We start from the raw sequence: 23,426 nt of genomic DNA on the forward strand, positions 1-23,426 counted from the left end.
TGTCACCAACTTACTAAGTTATTTATAAACATTACAGCACGGAAACTGGCCATCTCGGCCCTTCTAGTCCGTGCCGAATGCTCACTCTCACCTCGTCCCACTCAGCCCATAACCCTCCATTCCTTTCCTGTCCATATACCTATCCAATTTTACTTTAAACGACAATACCGAACCTGCCTCTACCACTTCTACTGGAAGCTCGTTCCACACAGCCACCACTCTATGAGTAAAGAAATTCCCCCTCATGATACCTTTAAACTTATGCCCCCTAACTCTCAAATCATGTCCTCTTGTTTGAATCTCCCCTACTCTCAATGGAAAAAGCCTATCCACTTCAACTCGATCTATCCCCCTCATTATTTTAAATACCTCTATCAAGTCCCCCCTCAACCTTCTACGCTCCAAAGAATAAAGACCTAACTTGTTCAACCTTTCCCTGTAACTTAGGTGCTGAAACTCAGGTAACATTCTAGTAAATCTTCTCTGTACTTTCCCTATTTTGTTGACATCTTTCCTATAATTCGGTGACCAGAACTGTACATAATACTCCAAATTTGGCCTGACCGATGCCTTGTACAATTTTAACATTACATCCCAACTCCCAATACTCAATGATCTGATTTATAAAGGCCAGCATATCAAAAGCTTTCTTCACCACCCTATCCACATGAGATTCCACCTTCAGGGAACTTTGCACCATTATTCCAAGATCTCTCTGATCTACTTTATTAATTAATTTAATGATTTTTTAAAAAAAAATAGTTGGCACACATACACTGAAACCTCAAAACACGCAGTGAAATGATTCGTTTGCATCAACGACCAACAGTCTGAGGGTGTGCTTGGGGGACGAGTGTCACCACTCGTCCAGCACCTACGCAGCACGCCCACAACTTACTAACCCTAACCCGTACGTCTTTGGAATCTGGGAGGGAGCGAGGGCACCCGGAGGGAATCCACACGGACACGGGGAGAGTGTGCAAGCTCCTTACAGACAGCGGAGGGGATTGACCCCAGACGGGTGGCGCGTGTAAACCTGTCTGCTAGTTGATAGGCCGTCTCGGTCCTGCAAATCTCGTGACGAGTATTGAGCTCCGGTTTGGTGGTGCGTGTAAAGCCCTCCGCTAATCGGACAAGGCAACCCGGTCACAGTGAGCCATGTGTGGGCCGGGGTTAAATCGAAGGGCCTATTTCGGGCTGTATCCCAATGAAGCACTGTGAAACCGGCGCCGTGTCCGTGCTGTCACTGGTCCGTGATGGCGTCCTCTCTCGTCCACAGGCTACTTGTACATCGAGGCTTGGCCGCAGAACTTCACCACCCTGAGGGCTTTTGAGAGTCTCGCTACCATTCGAGGGCGTGTGCTGTACAGGTGAGTCCCGCCAGCGCACCCCGAGCCCCATCTCTCGTCTCCCTGTGCTTGTCTGTAATTGTCGTCTTCACCGGGAAGCAGCACCTCATGCTGTCTGCAGGACGCAGTTTTTAATTTGGTTTCAGGTTAGGTGTTTGAAATTCAGTAAACTTATTATCAAAATGCATGCAACAGCGTAGGGCAGCGGGGGTGTGGGGGGGAGCAGAGTTAGGCCATTCAGCCCATCAAGCCTGCTCTGCCATCCCATCATGGCTGATTTATTATCCCTCTCTCCTGCCTTCTCCCTGAATCTTTGACACCCCGACTAATCAAGAACCTATCATCTGCTGCCTTAAATATACCCACGTACATGTACATGTGTCCACTTTATCACCTGCTCGTTAATGCAAATAACTGATAAGCCAATCATGTGACAGCAACTCAGTGCATAAAAGCACGCAGACAAGGTCATGAGGTTCAGCTGTTGTTCAGGCCAAACGGCAGAATGGGGGAAGAAATGACTTTGGCCGTGGAACGATAGCTGGTGCCAGATGGGGTGGCTCGAGTATCTCAAAAACTGCCGATCTCCTGGGATCTTCACGCACAACAATCTAGCCTTTACAGTGAATGGCGCGAGGAGCCAGCGGGCGGCAGTTCAGTGGGGGGAAAGCGCCTCGTTAATGAGAGAGGTCGGAGGAGATCGGCCAGGCCGGTTCGGGCTGACAGGAAGGCGACAGTAACTCAGAGAGCCACACGTTACAACAGTGGTGTGCAGAAGAGCTTTGAAGTGGCTGGGCTACAACAGCAGGAGACCATGAACAGACACGTGGGGGCCACTTCCTCAGGTGCCGGAGAGTCAAATGTTATCAAATTCTACCTAATTTTTTCTTGCAGACATTTGCAGAAAAATAAATGCAATTGAATTTATGAAAAACTATACAGCGGTGCTGGAAAGTTGGTGAACCCCATAGAATTTTCTCTTTATTTCTGCATAAATATGACCTACAGTGTGATCAGGTCCTCAAGTAAGCCCCCAATTAAGTAAATGACGCAGAAACATTTATATTTGTTTGTTTATTTATTGAGGAAAATGATCCGATACTTACATGTATTGGTTGGGAAAAGTGGGGCGATGCCTCCTGCAGAAGCTGTTTGGAGTCGGGTGTTCCAGTCAGTGAGATGGGATTGGAGGTGGCCTGCCCTATAAAAAACACACACACACCAAGTCAGAGCTTGCTCTTCTCAAGAAAGATCGGTTTATGTGCCTCGATCAAAACAGCTTTCAGAAGACCTTAGAAGAAGAACTGTCGAGACGCAAAAGCTTTTCTAAAGACCCGAGTGTTTGTCGGTCCACAGTAAGAGACATTGTCTACCAACGGAGAAACCTCAAGAAGAACGGAGAAAATTGTTGCTACTCTCCCTAGGAATGGGTGGCGTTCTGCTAGGATCACACCAACAGCACAACGTGCAACGGTGCAGCAAGTGTAAAGGAAGCCAGCAGTGACCTGCAGAAACCCCTGGAGCTTGCTAAAGTCTCTGTTCATCTGTCCAGAAATGAAAAACACTGAGCCAGGATGATGTTCACGGAAGGGCAGCACAGAGGAAGCCACTGCTCTCCAAAAAAAAACACAGACATTTTTGCACACCTTAAGTTTTCAAAACCACCTGCCATGTTCTACAAAACTTATGCGACAATATTCTGTGGACAGGTGAGACAGAAGTTGAACTTCCTGGCAGAAAGGTTTGGAGGGAGAAGTGCACTGCGCACCAACACCCAAACCGTGAAGTGCGGTGGAAGGAGCCTCACGCTTCGCGGCCTCAGGGCCCGGACAGCTTGCAATCATTGAGGGAACAGGAAGGTGGATTATTATCTGAGTGGTGTAGAGTTGGGTAAGGGAGAAATACAAAGAGATCTAGGAGTCCTTGTTCATCAGTCACTGAAGGTGAATGAGCAAGTGCAGCAGGCAGTGAAGAAGGCTAATGGAATGTTGGCCTTTATTACAAAGGGAATTGAGTACAAGAGCAAGGAAATCCTTTTGCATTTGTACAGGGCCCTGGTGAGACCACACCTGGAGTATTGTGTACAGTTTTGGTCTCCAGGGTTAAGGAAGGACATCCTGGCTGTAGAGGAAGTGCAGCGTAGATTCAAGAGGTTAATTCCTGGGATGACCGGACTGTCTTACGCAGAGAGGTTAGAGAGACTGGGCTTGTACATGCTGGAATTAAGGAGATTGAGAGGGGATCTGATTGCAGCATATAAGATTATTAAGGGATTGGACAAGATAGAGGCAGGAAATATGTTCCAGATGCTGGGAGAGTCCAGTACCAGAGGGCATGGTTTGAGAATAAGGGGTAGGTCATATAGGACAGAGTTAAGGAAAAACTTCTCCCAGAGAGTTGTGGGGGTCTGGAATGCACTGCCTCGGAGGGCAGTGGAGGCCAATTCTCTGGATGCTTTCAAGAAGGAGCTAGATAGGTATCTTATGGATAGGGGAATCAAGGGATATGGGGACAAGGCAGGAACCGGGTATTGATAGTAGATGATCAGCCATGATCTCAGAATGGCGGTGCAGGCTCGAAGGGCCGAACGGTCTACTTCTGCACCTATTGTCTATTGAATTCCAAATCGTATCAAGACATTTTACAGGAGAGTGCCTCTCAGAAACACAAGAGTTAAACCGACAACAGAATGGTTTAAAAAGAAGAAAATCTGTGTTTTGGAATGGCCAACCCAAAGTCCCGACCTTAATCCTACAGAAATGGTGTGGGAAGGACCTGAAGCGAGCAGTTCGTGCAAGGAAGCCCAACGATACCCCAGAGTTGAAATAGTTTTGTAAGGAGGAATGGGCCTTCGCCGACGTGCAGGACTGATCAACAGTCACAAAAGACGTTAACGCCTACAAGGGGGTCACACCAGTTACTGGAAGCAAAGCTGCACATACTTCATCCAACAAATACATGTGATATTGGATCATTTTTCTCAATAAATAAATGAACAAGTACAATGTTTTCTGTGTTATTTGTTTAATTGGGTTCTCTTTGCCCAGTTTCAGGTCTTGCATGGAGATCTGATCACATTTTGGGTCATACTTATGCAGAAATAGAGAAAAATCTACAGGGTTCACAAACTTCCTCGCACCACTGTCGATAAGTGAAGGCTGACAATCAACTAATGTGCAAAGTAAGACAAATTATGCAAATAAAAATAAGTCATACTGAGAGCCTGAGTTGTAGAACACTTGAAAGTGAGTCCATAGGTTATGGAATCAGTTCAGTGTTGAGGTGAGTGGAATTATCCACACTGGTTAAGGATTCTGATGTTTGAGGGGTAATAACTGTTCCTGAACCTGGTGGTGTGGGTCCTGAGGCTCCCGTACCTCCTTCCTGATGGTTGAGGGGTAATAACTGTTCCTGAACCTGGTGGTGTGGGACCTGAGGCTCCTGTACCTCCTTCCTGATGGGTGAGGGGTAATAACTGTTCCTGAACCTGGTGCTGTGGGCCCTGAGGCTCCTGTACCTCCTTCCTGATGGTTGAGGGGTAATAACTGTTCCTGAACCTGGTGGTGTGGGACCTGAGGCTCCTGTACCTTCTTCCTGATGGTTGAGGAGTAATAACAGTCCCTGAACCTGGTGGTTTGGGCCCTGAGGCTCCTGTACCTCCTTCCTGATGGTTGAGGGGTAATAACTGTTCCTGAAACCGGTGGTGTGGGCCCTGAGGCTCCTGTACCTCCTTCCTGATGGTAAATGCAAGACGAGAGCATGACCCAGATAGTGGAGGTCTTTGGTTTTTCACTTTGGTTTTGAGTTTAGACTTTGGATTTGATTTCAGACTGTGCATTTGCTTTATGACTGTATGCTTGATTTAAGACTGTTTGATTTCTGACTGTACCCTTGATATCCGACTGTGCTTTTGATTTACGACTGTTTGATTTCTGTGTTCGATTTCAGACTGTGCGTTTGATTTCTGACTGTGCCTGATTTATGACTGTGTGTTTGATTTCTGACTGTGCCTCTGATTTTTGACTGCGTGTTTGATTTCTGTCTGCATTTTGATTTCCCACTGTGTGTTTGACTTCAGACTGTGCGTTTGATTTCAGACTGTGTATTTGATTTCTGACTGCGTTTGATTTTAATCTTAAGTTTTAATTTTTGCCTTTGACGTGCTCCCTCTCTGGTTACAGCGGTGCTTATGCACTGTCAGTGCAGAATCTCCAGATACAGTCGCTAGGACTTCGGTCTCTAAAAGAGATCAGTAACGGGCTGGTGTTCATTCACCAGAACCCGAACCTCTGCTATGTGAGTACAATTCCCTGGAGGCAGCTCTTTAAGAAGGATCACCAGGAGGAGCTGATAACAGCCAACAGGCTCCAGGACCTCTGTGGTAAGTAACAATGTCCATTGGGGTGGAGTCCTATCTGACCACTCTGGGTACGGAGAGAAACAAAGCTGGGCATGTGGGGTGCTTCACATTTCACCAGGCTGCACAGCACCGGCAACCCCGCTTCAATTCAATAGACAATAGGTGCAGAAGTAGACCATTCGGCCCCTCGAGTCTGCACCGCCATTCTGAGATCATGGCTGATCATTCACTATCAATACCCAGTCCCTGCCTTGTCCTGCCGCTCCCTGTGAGGAGTTCTCCAAATCTGAGGAAGGACATTCTTGCTATTGAGGGAGTGCAGCGTAGGTTCACGAGGTTAATTCCCGGGATGGCGGGACTGTCATACGTTGAAAGATTGGAGCGACTGGACTTGTATACACTGGAATTTAGAAGGATGAGAGGGGATCTGATTGAAACATATAAGATTATTAAGGGATTGGACACGCTGGAGGCAGGAAACATGTTCCCGATGTTGGGGGTGAGTCCAGAACCAGAGGCCACAGTTTAAGAATAAGGGGTAGGCCATTTAGAACGGAGTTGAGGAAAAACTTTTTCACCCAGAGAGTGGTGGATCTGTGGAATGTTCTGCCCCAGAAGGCAGTGGAGGACAATTCTCCGGATGCATTCAAGAGAGAGTTAGATAGAGCTCTTATAGATAGCGGGGTCAAGGGATATGGGGAGAGAGCAGGAATGGGGTACTGATTGTGGATGATCAGCCATGATCACAGTGAATGGCGGTGCTGGCTCGAAGGGCCGAATGGTCTACTCCTGCACCTATTGTCTGTTGAGTTTGTATGTCCTCCCCACGACCGCGTGTGTTTCCTCCAGGTGCTGTGGTCTCCTCCCACGCAGTGCAAAGACGCACCGGTTCGTGGGCTGACTGGCCATTGTAAGTTGTCCCGCGATTAGGCTGGGATTAAATCTGGGCGTTGTTGGACAGTGGTGTCTCGGAGGGCCGGAAAGGCCGATTCCACACTGTATCTCAACAAGTAAATTAATTTTAGAGTTCAACGCAAATTTATTATCAAGGTACATCTACGCCACAGCCCTGCGGTTCATTGTCCTGTGAGCAAACTCCATAATTGAATAATAACCACGACAGAATCAATAAAAGATCGCCCAGACTGTGCGCAGGTACAAAAAGAAAGAGGTAATAATCAACGCACACCCTCAGGCCTCAGTCGGTCGTTGTTGACGTCGAGCTGTCAGGACACTCGAGCCAGGGCCCACCTGCTGATTTCAAGGTGCTCAGCAACAATCTTTTCCCCAGGGCAGGGAGTCCAGAACCTGGAGAAGTGAGAGGGGCATGAGGGGCAAGTTTTTCACGCGGAGGGAGGTGTGTACGTGGAATGACTCTTATCAATATGTACTCTATTGGGAATTTGCTCTGGTGGGTTGGCATCAAGTGTAACAAGCGATGTTTAACAACGAGAAAGAATTATATAAAGAATGTTGCAGCTATATAGGACCCTGGTCAGACCCCACTCGGAGTACTGTGCTCAGTTCTGGTCGCCTCACTACAGGAAGGATGAGGAAACCATAGAAAGGGTGCAGAGGAGATTTACAAGGATGTTGCCTGGATTGGGGAGCATGCCTTATGAGAATAGGTTGAGTGAACTCGGCCTTTTCTCCTCGGAGGATGAGAGGTGTATAAGACGATCAGAGGCATTGATCGTGTGGATAGTCAGAGGCTTTTTCCCAGGGCTGGAATGGCTAAAAGGAGGGGGCATAATTTTACGGTGCTTGTAAGTGGGTATAAGGGGGATGTCAGAGGTTTTACACAGAGAGTGGTGGGTGCGTGGAATGGGCTGCCGGCAACAGAGGTGGAGGCGGATACGATAGGGTCTTTTAAGAGACTCCTGGATAGGCACATGGAGCTTAGTAAAAATAGAGGGCGATGTGACAGGGAAATCCTAGGCAGTTTCTAGAGTAGGTTACACGGTCAGCCCAACATTGTGGGCCGAAGGGCCTGTAATGTGCTGTAAATTTCTGTGTTCCATGTAAAGAAATAAAGTTAGAGGTTGAAGAGTGTAAAGTGAGAAATAAAGTGCGTATTAGTGCCAGGACGCATTTGAATGAACTGCCAGAGGAAGTGGTTGAGGTGGGAACCATTGGGTCACTGAAGAAGCCCTTGGGCTGGAGTCAGAGAGAAACTGGACGGGTGCCCTGGCCAACATGCACTTGTTGGGCCGAACGGCCAGTGTCTCTGCAGTTGTTGCTGGCTGTAATGTCGCGGCTAGTGAAATAACGCTCAGAGCATGGCCCGCGAGCAGAGAAACGCTCCGTCTCCCGGGACTGCGTGACCGCCATCCTCCGTGGGAAGCTCACAGAAGGGCAGGGGCCACCCCCCCCCCCCCCCCCCCCCCCCGTCGCTCCAAAAACGTACCAGTCAGCGGGATGGTCGGTCACTATCAATTGCCCAGTGATTAGGCTGGGGGTAAACAGATGGGCCAGTCGGTAGTGTGACACGGGCCGGAAGGGCCTGCTCTGTGATGTGTGAATATTGCGATCCCCAGCCCCCTCTTGTGTGCGTCACATTCCCTGACTCGTCCCCCCGACTTTCACTTGCAGAAGCCGAGGGGCGGACCTGTGACAGCCTCTGCACCAACGGCAGCTGCTGGGGGCCCGGCCCGGCGCAGTGCCTCTCCTGCACCTACTTCCGCGGCCAGGAATGCGTGGAATCCTGCAACTTGTACGAGGGGTAGGTGACATCACAGGGGGTTTGGGTGGGCGGGGGGGGGGGGGGGCGACAGGCCGATGTGTGTCAGCAAAGCCAAGACTCAACTCGCAATATTGTGTTCAGTTCCATTCACCTCGCTATGGGAAGGATGTGGAAGCTTTGGAGAGAGTTCACAGAAGATTCACCAGGATGCTGCCTGGATTCGAGAGGGTGCAGAGGAGATTCACCAGGACGCTGCCTGGATTAGAGAGGGTGTGGAAGAGATTCACCAGGATGCTGCCTGGATTAGAGAGGGTGCAGAGGAGATTCACCAGGATGCTGCCTGGATTAGAGAGGGTGCAGAGGAGATTCACCAGGACGCTGCCTGGATTAGAGAGGGTGTGGAAGAGATTCACCAGGATGCTGCCTGGATTAGAGAGGGTGCGGAGGAGATTCACCGGGACACTGCCTGGATTAGAGAGGGTGCGGAGGAGATTCACCAGGATGCTGCCTGGATTCGAGAGGGTGCAGAGGAGATTCACCAGGATGCTGTCTGGATTAGAGAGGGTGCAGAGGAGATTCACCAGGACGCTGCCTGGATTAGAGAGGGTGTGGAAGAGATTCACCAGGATGCTGCCTGGATTACGGAGGGTGCAGAGGAGATTCACCAGGATGCTGCCTGGATTCGAGAGGGTGCAGAGGAGATTCACCAGGATGCTGTCTGGATTAGAGAGGGTGCAGAGGAGATTCACCAGGACGCTGCCTGGATTAGAGAGGGTGCAGAGGGTGATTCACCAGGACGCTGTCTGGATTAGAGAGGGTGCAGAGGAGATTTACCAGGATGCTGCCTGGATTAGAGACGGTGCAGAGGAGATTCACCAGGACGCTGCCTGGATTAGAGAGGGTGCAGAGGAGATTCACCAGGATGCTGTCTGGATTAGAGAGGGTGCAGAGGAGATTCACCAGGATGCTGTCTGGATTAGAGAGGGTGCAGAGGAGATTCACCGGGACGCTGCCTGGATTAGAGAGGGTGCAGAGGAGATTCACCAGGATGCTGCCCGGATTAGAGAGGGTGCAGAGGAGATTCACCAGGACGCTGTCTGGATTAGAGAGGGTGCAGAGGAGATTCACCGGGATGCTGCCTGGATTAGAGAGGGTGCAGAGGAGATTCACCGGGATGCAGCCTGGATTAGAGAGGGTGCAGAGGAGATTCACCGGGATGCTGCCTGGATTAGAGAGGGTGCAGAGGAGATTCACCAGGATGCTGCCCGGATTAGAGAGGGTGCAGAGGAGATTCACCAGGATGCTGCCTGGATTAGAGAGGGTGCAGAGGAGATTCACCGGGACGCTGTCTGGATTAGAGAGGGTGCAGAGGAGATTCACCGGGACGCTGTCTGGATTAGAGAGGGTGCAGAGGAGATTCACCGGGATGCTGCCTGGATTAGAGAGGGTGCAGAGGAGATTCACCGGGATGCAGCCTGGATTAGAGAGGGTGCAGAGGAGATTCACCGGGATGCTGCCTGGATTAGAGAGGGTGCAGAGGAGATTCACCGGGATGCTGCCCGGATTAGAGAGGGTGCAGAGGAGATTCACCAGGATGCTGCCTGGATTAGAGAGGGTGCAGAGGAGATTCACCAGGATGCTGCCCGGATTAGAGAGGGTGCAGAGGAGATTCACCAGGATGCTGCCTGGATTAGAGAGGGTGCAGAGGAGATTCACCAGGATGCTGCCTGGATTAGAGAGGGTACAGAGGAGATTCACCAGGATGCTGCCTGGATTCGAGAGGGTGCAGAGGAGATTCACCAGGATGCTGCCTGGATTAGAGAGGGTGCAGAGGAGATTCACCAGGATGCTGCCTGGATTAGAGAGGGTGCAGAGGAGATTCTCCAGGATGCTGCCCGGATTAGAGAGAGTGCAGAGGAGATTCACCAGGATGCTGCCTGGATTATAGAGGGTGCAGAGGAGATTCACCAGAATGCTGCCTGGATTAGAGAGGGTGCAGAGGAGATTCACCAGGATGCTGCCCGGATTAGAGAGGGTGCAGAGGAGATTCACCGGGACGCTGACTGGATTAGAGAGGGTGCAGAGGAGATTCACCAGGATGCTGCCTGGATTAGAGAGGGTGCAGAGGAGATTCACCAGGATGCTGCCTGGATTAGAGAGGGTGCAGAGGAGATTCACCAGGATGCTGCCTGGATTAGAGGGGGTGCGGAGGAGATTCACCAGGATGCTGCCTGGATTAGAGAGGGTGCAGAGGAGATTCACCAGGATGCTGCCTGGATTAGAGAGGGTGCAGAGGAGATTCACCGGGACGCTGACTGGATTAGAGAGGGTGCAGAGGAGATTCACCAGGATGCTGCCTGGATTAGAGAGGGTGCAGAGGAGATTCACCAGGATGCTGCCTGGATTAGAGAGGGTGCAGAGGAGATTCACCAGGATGCTGCCCAGATTAGAGAGGGTGCAGAGGAGATTCACCAGGATGCTGCCCGGATTAGAGAGGGTGTCTTTTGATCAAAGGTTAGGCGAGCTGGGGCTTTTCTCTCTGGAGCAGAGGAGGATGAGAGGGGAATTGACAGAGGTGTACAAGTTAAAGGGCATTGATGGTGCGGATCGAGGGAAACTTTTTCCCAGAGCAGAAGTGGCTAATACGAGGGAGGAGTTATAGGGGAGGATACTCAGTGGTGGGTGTGTGAAACCCCCCTGCCAGGGGTGGTGGTAGAGGTAATTAGGGCCATTAAGACACTCTCAGATGGGCAGATGAATGATAGAAAAATGGAGAGTTTTCTCAGAGGGAAGTGTTAGATTGATCTTGGACCACATTACACCATGAGTCCGAGGAGCAGAATTGTGCCATTCAGCCCATCGAGTCTGGTGATTCCGTCATGGCTGATTTACTAACCCTCTCAACCCCTATTCTCCTGACTTTGCCCCATAACCTTTGATATCCTGATGAATCCAAAACCCTTCAACCTCTGCTTTAATACACCCACTGACTCGGCCTCTACAGCCCTGTGGTACTGAATTCTGCAGATTCACCACCCTCTGGCTAAAGAAATTCCTCCTTATTTCTGTTCAAAATGGACGTTTCTCTATTCTGAGGCTGTGCCCTCTGGTCCTAGGCTGCCCCACTACAGGAAACATCCTCTCCACATTCACTCTATCTATGTCCTCTGGTCCTAGACTCCCCACTATAGGAAACCTCCTCTCCACATCCACTGTATCTGTGTCCTCTGGTCCCAGACTCCCCCACTATAGGAAACATCCTCTCCACATCCACTCTATCTGTGTCCTCTGGTCCCAGACTCCCCCACTATAGGAAACCTCCTCTCCACATCCACTCTATCTGTGTCCTCTGGTCCTCGACTCCCCCACTACAGGAAACATCCTCTCCACATCCACTCTATCTGGTCCTAGACTCCTCCACTATAGGAACCATCCTCTCCACATCCACTCTATCTGTGTCCTCTGATCCTAGACTTCCCCACTATAGGAAACATCCTCTCCACATCCACTCTATCTGTGTCCTCTGGTCCTAGACTCCCCCAGTATAGGAACCATCCTCTCCACATCCACTCTATCTGTGTCCTCTGGTCCTAGACTCCCCCAGTATAGGAAACATCCTCTCCACATCCACTCTATCAATATTCAGTAGTTTTCAATGAGCTCCCCAACTCATTCTTCTAAACACTATTGAGTAGAGGCCCAGAGTCTGAAATACTCCTCATGTGCTAACCCTTTCTTTCCTGGGATCATTTTCATGACCCTCCTCCGGACCCTCATTAGGGTCCCAATACTCCGTGTGGTCTGACTGATGAAGCCTCGGTGTAGGTAGAGGAGCTGGTACTGTGTTGGAATGGGTGAGTAGACCTGATGGGCAGAATGGCCTGGTTCGGCCGCTCCGTCCGATGGTCCTGTGCTCGTCGTCAGTCCTGCGTCCTTTACTGTTGCACCGTGTCTCCTTCTGCAGCTCGTTTCGGGAGTATGTGAGCGAATTCAAGTGCATGGCCTGTCACCCGGAGTGTTTCCCGCAGAACAACAGCCTCAGCTGCAGTGGGAAGGTGAGCTGGCTGTGGGGCGGGCTGGAAAGGGGCAGGGTGTGGGTCCGGCGTGGTAACGCAGTGACCCGGCTTTGATTCCCTCCGCGCTCTCCCCTTCACATGCGCGGGTTTCCTCCGCATGCCTCAGTCTCCTCCCCACCACCCAACCGCGTGTGGGTCAGCGTGCGCAAGGCATGCGGGCGTGTGTTGCGGACTGTTGCGGGCTCCCCTCCCCTATCGGATTCCTTCTTTTCCACCCTTTACCTTTACCACCTGTCTGGTGTCACCCATCACCTGTAACTTGCACTCTTCCCCCTTCTGTTCCAGACCTGAAGAGGGGTCTCGGCCTGAAACGTCAACTGTTTATTCCCCTCCATAGTGTGTGTGTGTGAGTCTGTGCACGTGTGTGAGTGTGTGTGTCGTGTGTGTGCGTGTGCGTGTCGTGTGTGAGTCTGTGCATGTGTGTGTGTGTGTGTGTCTGTGAGTCTGTGTGTCGTGTGTGTCTGTGCGCACGTGTGAGTGTGTGTGTCGTGTGTGCGTGTGCATGTGTGTGTGTGTCTGTGTGTGAGTCTGTGCGTGTGTGTGTGCGTGTGTGTGTGTGGTGTGTGTGTGTCTGTGTGAGTGTGTGCGTGTGCGCGTGTGTGTCAGTGAGTGTGTGTGTGTCTGTGTGAGTCTGTGTCGTGTGTGTGTGTGTGTGTGTGTGTGTGTGTGTGTGTGTGTGTGTGTGTGTCTGGTGTGTTTCAGTGTGTGTGTGTGTGTGCGAGTGTGTGTGTGTGTGTCTGGTGTGTTTCAGTGTGTGTGTGAGTGTGTGTGTGTGTGTGTGTCTGGTGTGTTTCAGTGTGTGTGTGTGTGTCTGTGTGTGTCTGGTGTGTTTCAGTGTGTGTGCGAGTGTGTGTGTGTGTGTGTCTGGTGTGTTTCAGTGTGTGTGTTTCTGTGTGAGTGTGTGTGTCTGTGTGTGTGTGTGTATGTCTGTGTGAGTGTGTGTGTGTGTGTGTGTGTGTCTGTGTGTGTGTCTGGTGTGTTTCAGTGTGTGTGTGTGTGTGTGTCTGGTGTGTTTCAGTGTGTGTGTGTGTCTGTGTGAGTGTGTGTGTCTGTGTGTGTGTGTATGTCTGTGTGTGTGTGTGTCTGTGTGTGTGTGTGTGTGTGTGTGTGTGGTGTGTTTCAGTGTGTGTGTGTGTGTCTGGTGTGTTTCAGTGTGTGTGTGTGTGTCTGTGTGTGTGTGTGTCTGTGTGTGTGTGTGTGTCTGTGTGTGTGTGTGTGTGTGTGTGTGTGTGTGTCTGGTGTGTTTCAGTGTGTGTGTGTGTGTCTGTGTGTGTGTGTGTGTGTGTGTCTGGTGTGTTTCAGTGTGTGTGTGTGTCTGTGTGAGTGTGTGTGTATGTCTGTGTGTGTGTGTGTGTGTGTCTGGTGTGTTTCAGTGTGTGTGTGAGTGTGTGTGTGTGTGTGTGTGTGTGTCTCTGTGTGTGTGTGTGTGTCTGTGTGTGTGTGTGTGTGTCTGTGTGTGTGTGTGTGTGTGCGAGTGTGTGTGTGTGTGTCTGGTGTGTTTCAGTGTGTGTGTGAGTGTGTGTGTGTGTGTGTGTGTGTCTGGTGTGTTTCAGTGTGTGTGTGTGTGTCTGTGTGAGTGTGTGTGTGTGTGTGTGTGTGTCTGTGTGTGTGTGTGTGTGTGTGTCTGGTGTGTTTCAGTGTGTGTGTGTGTGTGTGTGTGTGCGAGTGTGTGTCTGTGTGTGTGTGTCTGGTGTGTTTCAATGTGTGTGTGTGTGTGCGAGTGTATGTTCACTAATTTATCACATTACACCAAAGCCCAGAGTGAACTGAGTCGTTTGCGTTTTAATGACCGACCCAGCCTCGGGCGCGGTGGGGGCAGCCCGCGCGGTGGGGGCTGTTCCACTGGCGAGTGTCGCCACAGGTTCTGGCGCCAACATAGCATACCCACGGTGCGTGGCACAGCAACGCAAGCCACAACGCCGGTCACCCGGTATCACAAAGGCACAGGTGCAGAATCTTCGTCCATTGTCCCATCGCCTGCCTTCTCCCCGTACCCCTTCATGCCCCGACCCATCAAGGCTCCGTTGACCTCGGCCTCCCGGCCGCCTGTTCCCGTTAACAAGCCTCGATCACTGCACCTGTGAGCCCCCGCCGCTGCCTGCGAGGAGTTCGTACACTCTCCCCGTCATCGCGTGGGTTTCCTCAAGGTGCTCCGGTTTCTTCCCGCGTTCCCAAGATGCCCCCGGGTCAGTAGATTAAGGGGGTGTAGAGTAGTTGGGCCGTATCTCGCGGTAAGTTTACGCGGAGAGCGGATGGTGATCCCGCGGAGGGGACTGACGCTTCTGTTCTTGCCACCAGGGCTCCGACAACTGCGTGGCCTGCCGCCGCTACCGGGACGGCGCGCACTGCGTCGCCAAGTGCCCCGGCGGCCTGCACGGCCACATCTGGAAGTACCCGGACGAACACGGCCTGTGCCAGCTCTGCCCCACCAACTGCAGTCACTCGTAAGTACGGATCGGGCACCGGCTCTGCGGGAATCCCCCGCCGCACGTTCTCCGCCAGTAACTGTGTCTCTCTCGTCCTGCAGGTGCACGGCGGGCGAGGACGGCTGTCCCGAGGAGCCCATTCACAGGTCAGCCCCCTGCTTGGCTCCCTTCCCCGGGCGGCTGTCGGTCACCCGCGGCCTGGACACTTGTCAACCATTTAATGTCGGACAAACGTACACGGTCTGCATCCCGAAATAATTCTTCTTCGCAAACAGAGACAGGCTGCCCCAAAGAATGAGTGAGGGTTAAAACTTTAGAACCCCAAAGCCCCCCTCCCACACACAAGCATTGCCCCCGCACCCCACGATCAATAAACACTCCCACTTGCAGTACCCCAAGGACGACTCGTTCACCCACACCACAGGCTCTCTCTCTGATGAGGGAGAGAGGTGTCTCTGTTTCACAACCAGAGGGGGGCAACTCGCTGATTTACGATGTTAGCAGTCTTGTCGGTCGGCGCAGCAACGGGAGGGGACGAGGGAGAGGGTCGATCCCCACGAGGATTGGTGTGTGTGGAGCCACTTAAAAGGGACGTGGAGGGGTGGGTCAGTGGGTGATTGGGGGTGTGTGGAAGGGTGGGTCAGTGGGTGATTGGGGGTGTGTGGAAGGGTGGGTCAGTGGGTGATTGGGGGTGTGGTGGGGTGGTGGGGTGGGTCAGTGGGTGATCGGGGGTGTGGAGGGGTGGGTCAGTGGGTGATTGGGGGTGTGTGGAAGGGTGGGTCAGTGGGTGATTGGGGGTGTGTGGAAGGGTGGGTCAGTGGGTGATTGGGGGTGTGGTGGGGTGGTGGGGTGGGTCAGTGGGTGATCGGGGGTGTGGAGGGGTGGGTCAGTGGGTGGTTAAGGGTGTGGAGGGGAGGGTCAGTGGGTGATTGGGGGTGTGTGGAAGGGTGGGTCAGTGGGTGATTGGGGGTGTGGTGGGGTGGGTCAGTGGGTGATTGGGGGTGTGTGGAAGGGTGGGTCAGTGGGTGATTGGGGGTGTGGTGGGGTGGGTCAGTGGGTGATTGGGGGTGTGGAGGGGTGGGTCAGTGGGTGGTTAAGGGTGTGGAGGGGAGGGTCAGTGGGTGATTGGGGGGTGTGGAGGGGTGGGTCAGTGGGGGATTGGGGGTGTGTGGAAGGGTGGGTCAGTGGGTGATTGGGGGTGTGGAGGGGTGGGTCAGTGGGTGGTTAAGGGTGTGGAGGGGAGGGTCAGTGGGTGATTGGGGGTGTGGAGGGTGGGTCAGTGGGTGATTGGGGGTGTGGAGGGGTGGGTCACTGGGTGATTGGGGGTGTGGAGGGGTGGGTCAGTGGGTGATCGGGGGTGTGGAGGGGTGGGTCAGTGGGTGATTGGGGGTGTGGAGGGGTGGGTCAGTGGGTGATTGGGGGTGTGGAGGGGTGGGTCAGTGGGTGATTGGGCGTGTGTGGAGGGGTGGGTCAGTGGGTGATGGGGTGTGGGGATGGGTCAGTGTGTGGTTGGGGGTGTGGAAGGGTGGGTTAGTGGATGATCGGGGGTGTGGAGGGGTGGGTCACTGGGTGATTGGGGGTGTGGAGGGGTGGGTCAGTGGGTGATCGGGGGTGTGGAGGGGTGGGTCAGTGGGTGATTGGGGGTGTGGAGGGGTGGGTCAGTGGGTGATTGGGGGTGTGGAGGGGTGGGTCAGTGGGTGATTGGGCGTGTGTGGAGGGGTGGGTCAGTGGGTGATGGGGTGTGGAGGGGTGGGTCAGTTGCTGATTGGGCGTGTGTGGAGGGGTGGGTCAGTGGGTGATGGGGTGTGGGGATGGGTCAGTATGTGGTTGGGGGTGTGGAGGGGTGGGTCAGTGGGTGATTGGGGGTGTGGAGGGGTGGGTCAGTGGGTGATCGGGGGTGTGGAGGGGTGGGTCAGTGGGTGATTGGGGGTGTGCAGGGGTGGGTCAGTGGGTGATCGGGGGTGTGGAGGGGTGGGTCAGTGAGTGATCGGGGGTGTGGAGGGGTGGGTCAGTGGGTGGTTGGGGGTGAGGAGGGGTGGGTCAGTGGGTGATTGGGGGTGTGTGGAGGGGTGGGTCAGTGGGTGATTGGGGGTGCAGAGGGGTGGGTCAGTGGGTGATCGGGGGAGTGGAGGGGTGGGTCAGTGGGTGGTTGGGGGTGTGGAGGGGTGGGTCAGTGAGTGATCGGGGGTGTGGAGGGGTGGGTCAGTGGGTGGTTGGGGGTGTGGAGGGGTGGGTCAGTGAGTGATCGGGGGTGTGGAGGGGTGGGTCAGTGGGTGGTTGGGGGTGTGGAGGGGTGGGTCAGTGGGTGGTTGGGGGTGTGGAGGGGTGGGTCAGTGGGTGATCGGGGGTGTGGAGGGGTGGGTCAGTGGGTGATCGGGGGTGCGGAGGGGTGGGTCAGTGGGTGATCGGGGGGGGTGTGGAGGGGTGGGTCAGTGGGTGATTGGGGGTGTGCAGGGGTGGGTCAGTGGATGATCGGGGGTGTGGAGGGGTGGGTCAGTGGGTGGTTGGGGGTGTGGAGGGGTGGGTCAGTGAGTGATCGGGGGTGTGGAGGGGTGGGTCAGTGGGTGGTTGGGGGTGAGGAGGAGTGGGTCAGTGGGTGGTTGGGGGTGTGAAGGGGTGGGTCAGTGGATGATCGGGGGTGTGGAGGGGTGGGTCAGTGGGTGATTGGGGTGTGCAGGGGTGGGTTGGTGGGTGATTGGGGGGTGTGGAACGGTGGGTCAGTGGGTGATTGGGGGTGTGGGGGGTGGGTCAGTGGGTGATTGGGTGTGTGGAGGGGTGGGTCAGTGAGTGGTTGGGGGTGTGGAGGGGTGGGTCAGTGAGTGGTTGGGGGTGTGGAGGGGTTGGTCAGTGGCTGATTGGGGGTGTGGAGTGGTGGGTCAGTGGCTGATTGGGGGTGTGGAGGGGTGGGTCAGTGGGTGATTGTGGGGTGTGGAGGGGTGGGTCAGTGGATGATTGGGGGTGTGGAGGGGTGGGTCAGTGGGTGATTGGGGGTGTGGAGCGGTGGGTCAGTGAGTGGTTGGGGGTGTGGGGGGTGGGTCAGTGGGTGATTGGGGGTGTGGAGGGGTGGGTCAGTGGGTGATTGGGGGTGTGGAGGGGTGGGTCAGTGAGTGGTTGGGGGTGTGGAGGGGTGGGTCAGTGGGTGATTGGGGGTGTGGAGGGGTGGGTCAGTGGGTGATTGGGGGTGTGGAGGGGTGGGTCAGTGGGTGATTGGGGGTGTGGAGGGGTGGGTCAGTGGGTGATTGGGGGTGTGGAGGGGTGGGTCAGTGGGTGATTGGGGGTGTGGAGGGGTGGGTCAGTGGGTGGAGGTGTTGATCGGCCTCACTGCTTGGGGGAAAGTCACTGTTTTTGAGTCTGGTGGTCCTGGTGTTGATGCTACGTAGCCTCCTCCCCGACGGGAGTGGGACGAACAGTCCGCGAGCAGGGTGGGTGGGGTCCTTCGCGATGGTACCGGCCCCTTTCTGCATGCATCCTTGACGGTGAGAAGGCTGGTGCAGGGGATGAGTTGGGCGTCTTGACTCCCGTCGGCTGCGGGGCAGTATTGCGGTTTGTCAGGGTGCTGTCCGCTGTGTACCTGTAGAATGACAGTGTGTGGGCGTGGGGTAGGGGCGAAGTTTTACACATGAAGACGCAGGATGCTTACGCATTGGTCACAGTAAATGTCAGGACCCGCCCCCCCCCCCCCCGCGCCCCCCAGAGCTTTGACATACAGAGAATTATCCAGCGTGCTCTTGCTCAAACATCCTCGTATGTACTTACTGCCGAGAGTGAGGGACATCAGTCACACTGTTTCATCACACAGGTCAGAGTTCAATTCTGGCGCCAACTGTGAGGGAGTTTGCCCCTTCTCCCTGCTACCCCGCGGGTTTCTCCCCACAGTCCGAGAACCGTTTGGTTTAGTTGGTTTATTTGGCAAGTTGCCCTGTGACCAGACTCAGGTTTTATCGTTGGGCTGCCGGGCCTGTTCCACGCCGTCTCTCTGCAATGAAATCCCGGGAACCGCTATTCGGCGGTCTCTCCTCAGCGCTAGTTCAGATTGCGAGGCGAGGCCGCCTCCTGCGGAAGGGGTCCGGGGTCTCCGCAGGCCTGTGGAATGGTCTCCGGGGTGGGGGAGGGGGGAGCGTACCGTCTGACGGAACTGTGCTTCTCTCTCTCTCTCCCCGTCCAGCCAGGTGACCTCGGTGGTGGCCGGGATCGTCGGGGCTCTGCTCTTCATGCTGCTCGTCGTCCTGCTGATCGTCTGGTGGAAACGCAAGGTCTACCTGAAGCAGAAGCACAAGATGATGAGACTCCTGGAGCAGAACAAGGTGAGCCCGGGGCAGGCTCAGCACCTTCCGACTGCCATTCCTCTGGGTCCACGCGGAAGTCGTACCCTCGTTGGCCGCTTCACTCGGTACCTCCCGTACCTCATACAGCGGCCCCTGACCGTGTATTTGCGATCTTCTGCTGATGTGTCCCACCCGCGTCCGCGCACCCCTCGTTGTGACGTGTGGTTGTTAGAGTTACTGCTCTGCGCCCAAAGAACCCGGGTGCCCGGGCACACAGCCGGCGGCCGGCTCCCTGCTTTCGGTCTCCCGCGTACTCCCACGGCACGCCAGGCGGCGGCACTGGCCGCGGGAGTCCGGCAACCCGAGGGCGGCTCGCGTATCGAGAAGCGGCCGGTCGCGAGGCCCCTCTCCCGCAAGTCAGCTCCAGATTAGGGTCCTGAACAGAACCTTGGAAAGGGACTTCGAAGATAGAAATGGTGCTGATTCCCAGAGGAGTCCTCCTCGTCGCGCGGGCGTGGCAGAGTGCGTCAGGGAGGGACGCCCGCCCGCCAAGCGACGCCACTGTTCAGACGGAGTGAGTCCGCAGCTCGCTCACCCTAAACCAGTCGCTCTTCGGACCGCGGGAGGAAACCCACGCGGTCACGGGGAGAACATACGGACAGCGGCAGGGATTGAATCCAATCGCTGTTACTCTATCCGTGTTGCCCACTGTTTGCCTCAGCCATTCACATTACCTCAGTCCATGGGGAGGGAGCGTAATGGGTCCGGGTGTGGGGAGATGCGACGAGATGGAGTAACGGCTTGGAGTGGACTAGACGGGCTGCAGTGCTCTGTGACTCAGAAACACAATACAGGCCCTTCAGCCCTCAAAGCTTTGCGGAGCATGTCCCCACCTTAGAAATTACTAGGCAAACCCACAGCCCTCTGTTTTACTAAGCTCCGTGTACCTGTCCAGGAGTCTCTTAAAAGTCCCTATCGTATCCACCTCCACCACCGTCGCCGGCAGCCCATTCCACACACTCACCACTCTCTGAGTAAAAAACTTACCCCCGACATCTCCTCTGTACCAACTCCCCAGCACCTTAAACCTGTGTCCTCTTGTGGCAACCATTTCAGCCCTGAGGGAAAAGCCTCTGTCTATCCACACGATCAATGCCTCTCATCATCCTGTACACCTCTATCAGGTCACCTCTCATCCTCCGTCACTCCGAGGAGAAAAGGCCGAGTTCACTCAATCTGTTCTTATAAGGGATGCTCCCCAATCCAGGCAACATCCTTGTAAATCTCCTCTGCACCCTTTCTATGGCTTCCACGTCCTTCCTGTAGTGAGGCGACCGGAACTGAGCACAGTACTCCAAGTGGGGTCTGACCAGGGTCCTATATAGCTATGACATTACCTCTTGGCTCCTAAATTCAATTCCACGATTGATGGCCAGCACACCATAAGCCAGAGTCAACCCGTCAAGCTTCTCAACCACTGTATGGCTTCTTGATTCAGTGGCAAAGCAAAGCAGCTACCGTACTAACCTCTCCTCCAGTCATGACCCCCTTCTCTGCCTGGCGAGCCGGCGAGTCCTCATTCAACAGGCCCTGCGCCTGGCGAGTCCTCGCTCGATGGGCCCCGCGCCTGGCGAGTCCTCGCTCGATGGGCCCCGCGCCTGGCGAGTCCTCGCTCGATGGGCCCCGCGCCTGTCGAGTCCTCGCTCGATGGGCCCCGCGCCTGTCGAGTCCTCGCTCGATGGGCCCCGCGCCTGGCGAGTCCTCGCTCGATGGGCCCCGCGCCTGGCGAGTCCTCGCTCGATGGGCCCCGCGCCTGGCGAGTCCTCGCTCGATGGGCCCCGCGCCTGGCGAGTCCTCGCTCGATGGGCCCCGCGCCTGGCGAGTCCTCGCTCGATGGGCCCCGCGCCTGGCGAGTCCTCGCTCGATGGGCCCCGCGCCTGGTGTGTGAAGGGATAATTGATTTTGTTTGTGGCGTCCTGTCTGTCCCCAGCTCGTCGAGCCGGTGAGTCCGAGCGGTGTTGTTCCGAATCAGGCGCAGATCCGAATCCTGAAGGAGACGGAGATGAAGAAAGTAAAAGTCCTGGGATCCGGTGCCTTCGGAACTGTTTATAAGGTAAAGAAACGAGGCTGATGCCGCCCTCCAGCGGGGAGTACACCCCATCAGGCGATTAGATTGCGGGTGGTGGTGGGGTAAAATTCATAGAGGCAAGGTAATGTTGTGGGCAGTTGTAGAAGGTTCTTGGTTACAGAATGCAGAGCTGGCTGAGCCACAACCCAGAAAAGTGTGAAAGTTCAGATTTGAAGTCCGGGTTCAGCGTTCCTGGCAGTCGGGAGAAACAGAGGGACGCAGATCTCTCAGAGTTGCCGAGAAAGTTGTTTTTTTTTTTCTTTTTAGTTTTTTTATCCATTTTACAAATTAAAAAACCCCAAATCACAATGAGGAACATTAATACAGTGCAAAATTAAGCATACAATGACAATATGATACAAAGAAAGAGAATTTTTAAAAAAAGCACTAAATTGAAGACAAGTAAACTTAGTGTCCTCCCCAAGCCCCACAACACAAAAAAAAACTCCAGACCAACCACAACACAATATGGAGAATATAAATCAGGACAGTCAAACTCCCAGACTGTGAATACACTCAGCAACAGAGGATAGTAATGCCTACTACCAGAAAAAAAAGGGAGCTGAAAGCAAGGGTCCGAGAAAAAAACCCTAGTCAAGAAGAAGGTTATGAAAGTACTCGATAAAAGGTCCCCAAACCTCATGGAGCTTAAGGTCCGAATGAAGAACTGAATAATGAATTTTTTCAAAGTCCAAGCAGGCCATAATATCGTTAAGCCATTGATCATGCGTGGGCGGGGCAACATCTCTCCATCTGAGGAGCATCAAGCGTCTAGCCAGGAGAGAGGAGAGTTGCCGAGAAAGTTGACAAGGCAGTTAAGGTGTGTGGTGTGTTGCCCTCCATTTTAGGGTGCAGAGGAGATTCACCAGGACGCTGCCTGGATTAGAGAGGGTGCAGAGGAGATTCACCAGGACGCTGCCTGGATTAGAGAGGATGCAGAGGAGATTCACCAGGATGCTGCCTGGATTAGAGAGGGTGCAGAGGAGATTCACCAGGATGCTGTCTGGATTAGCGAGGGTGCAGAGGAGATTCACCAGGATGCTGCCTGGATTAGAGAGGGTGCAGAGGAGATTCACCAGGACGCTGCCTGGATTAGAGAGGGTGCAGAGGAGATTCACCAGGACGCTGCCTGGATTAGAGAGGGTGCAGAGGAGATTCACCAGGACGCTGCCTGGATTAGAGAGGGTGCAGAGGAGATTCACCAGGACGCTGCCTGGATTAGAGAGGGTGCAGAGGAGATTCACCAGGACGCTGCCTGGATTAGAGAGGGTGCAGAGGAGATTCACCAGGACGCTGCCTGGATTAGAGAGGGTGCAGAGGAGATTCACCAGGACGCCGCTTGGATTAGAGAGGGTGCAGAGGAGATTCACCAGGATGCTGCCTGGATTAGAGAGGGTGCAGAGGAGATTCATCAGGATGCTGCCCGGATTAGAGAGGGTGAAGAGGAGATTCACCAGGATGCTGCCTGGATTAGAGAGGGTGCAGAGGAGATTCACCAGGATGCTGCCTGGATTAGAGAGGGTGCAGAGGAGATTCACCAGGATGCTGTCTGGATTAGAGACGGTGCAGAGGAGATTCACCAGGACGCCGCCTGGATTAGAGAGGGTGCAGAGGAGATTCACCAGGATGCTGCCTGGATTAGAGAGGGTGCAGAGGAGATTCACCAGGACGCTGTCTGGATTAGAGAGGGTGCAGAGGAGATTCACCAGGATGCTGTCTGGATTAGAGAGGGTGCAGAGGAGATTCACCAGGACGCTGCCTGGATTAGAGAGGGTGCAGAGGAGATTCACCAGGATGCTGCCCGGATTAGAGAGGGTGCAGAAGAGATTCACCAGGATGCTGCCTGGATTAGAGAGTGTGCAGAGGAGATTCATCAGGATGCTGCCCAGATTAGAGAGGGTGCAGAGGAGATTCACCAGGATGCTGCCCGGATTAGAGAGGGTGCAGAAGAGATTCACCAGGATGCTGCCTGGATTAGAGAGTGTGCAGAGGAGATTCAGCAGGACGCTGTCTGGATTGGAGAGGGTGCAGAGGAGATTCAGCAGGACGCTGTCTGGATTGGAGAGCACGTCTTATTTAGAGAGGCTGAGTGAGCCAGGGCTTTTCTCTTTGGAGCGAAGGAGGATGAGAGGTGTACCA

General features: G+C 54.0%; 1 protein-coding gene across 2 annotated transcripts in view; it reads left to right on the top strand.

Moving 5' to 3' along the window:
* LOC132385575 (receptor tyrosine-protein kinase erbB-2-like) overlaps positions 1-23,426 on the top strand; it is a 90,445-nt gene that overhangs the window by 43,845 nt on the left and 23,174 nt on the right. For both annotated transcript variants that reach the window (XM_059957740.1, XM_059957741.1), the window contains exons 9-16: positions 1,280-1,370; positions 5,531-5,730; positions 8,302-8,431; positions 12,357-12,447; positions 14,767-14,912; positions 14,996-15,040; positions 19,060-19,198; positions 21,150-21,272. In XM_059957740.1, coding sequence (XP_059813723.1) covers positions 1,280-1,370; positions 5,531-5,730; positions 8,302-8,431; positions 12,357-12,447; positions 14,767-14,912; positions 14,996-15,040; positions 19,060-19,198; positions 21,150-21,272 — 965 coding nt within the window. The remainder of the gene's footprint in view (positions 1-1,279; positions 1,371-5,530; positions 5,731-8,301; positions 8,432-12,356; positions 12,448-14,766; positions 14,913-14,995; positions 15,041-19,059; positions 19,199-21,149; positions 21,273-23,426) is intronic.

Source organism: Hypanus sabinus (genome assembly GCF_030144855.1).
Source record: "Hypanus sabinus isolate sHypSab1 chromosome X1 unlocalized genomic scaffold, sHypSab1.hap1 SUPER_X1_unloc_1, whole genome shotgun sequence".
In the NCBI taxonomy this organism is placed as follows: domain Eukaryota; kingdom Metazoa; phylum Chordata; class Chondrichthyes; order Myliobatiformes; family Dasyatidae; genus Hypanus; species Hypanus sabinus.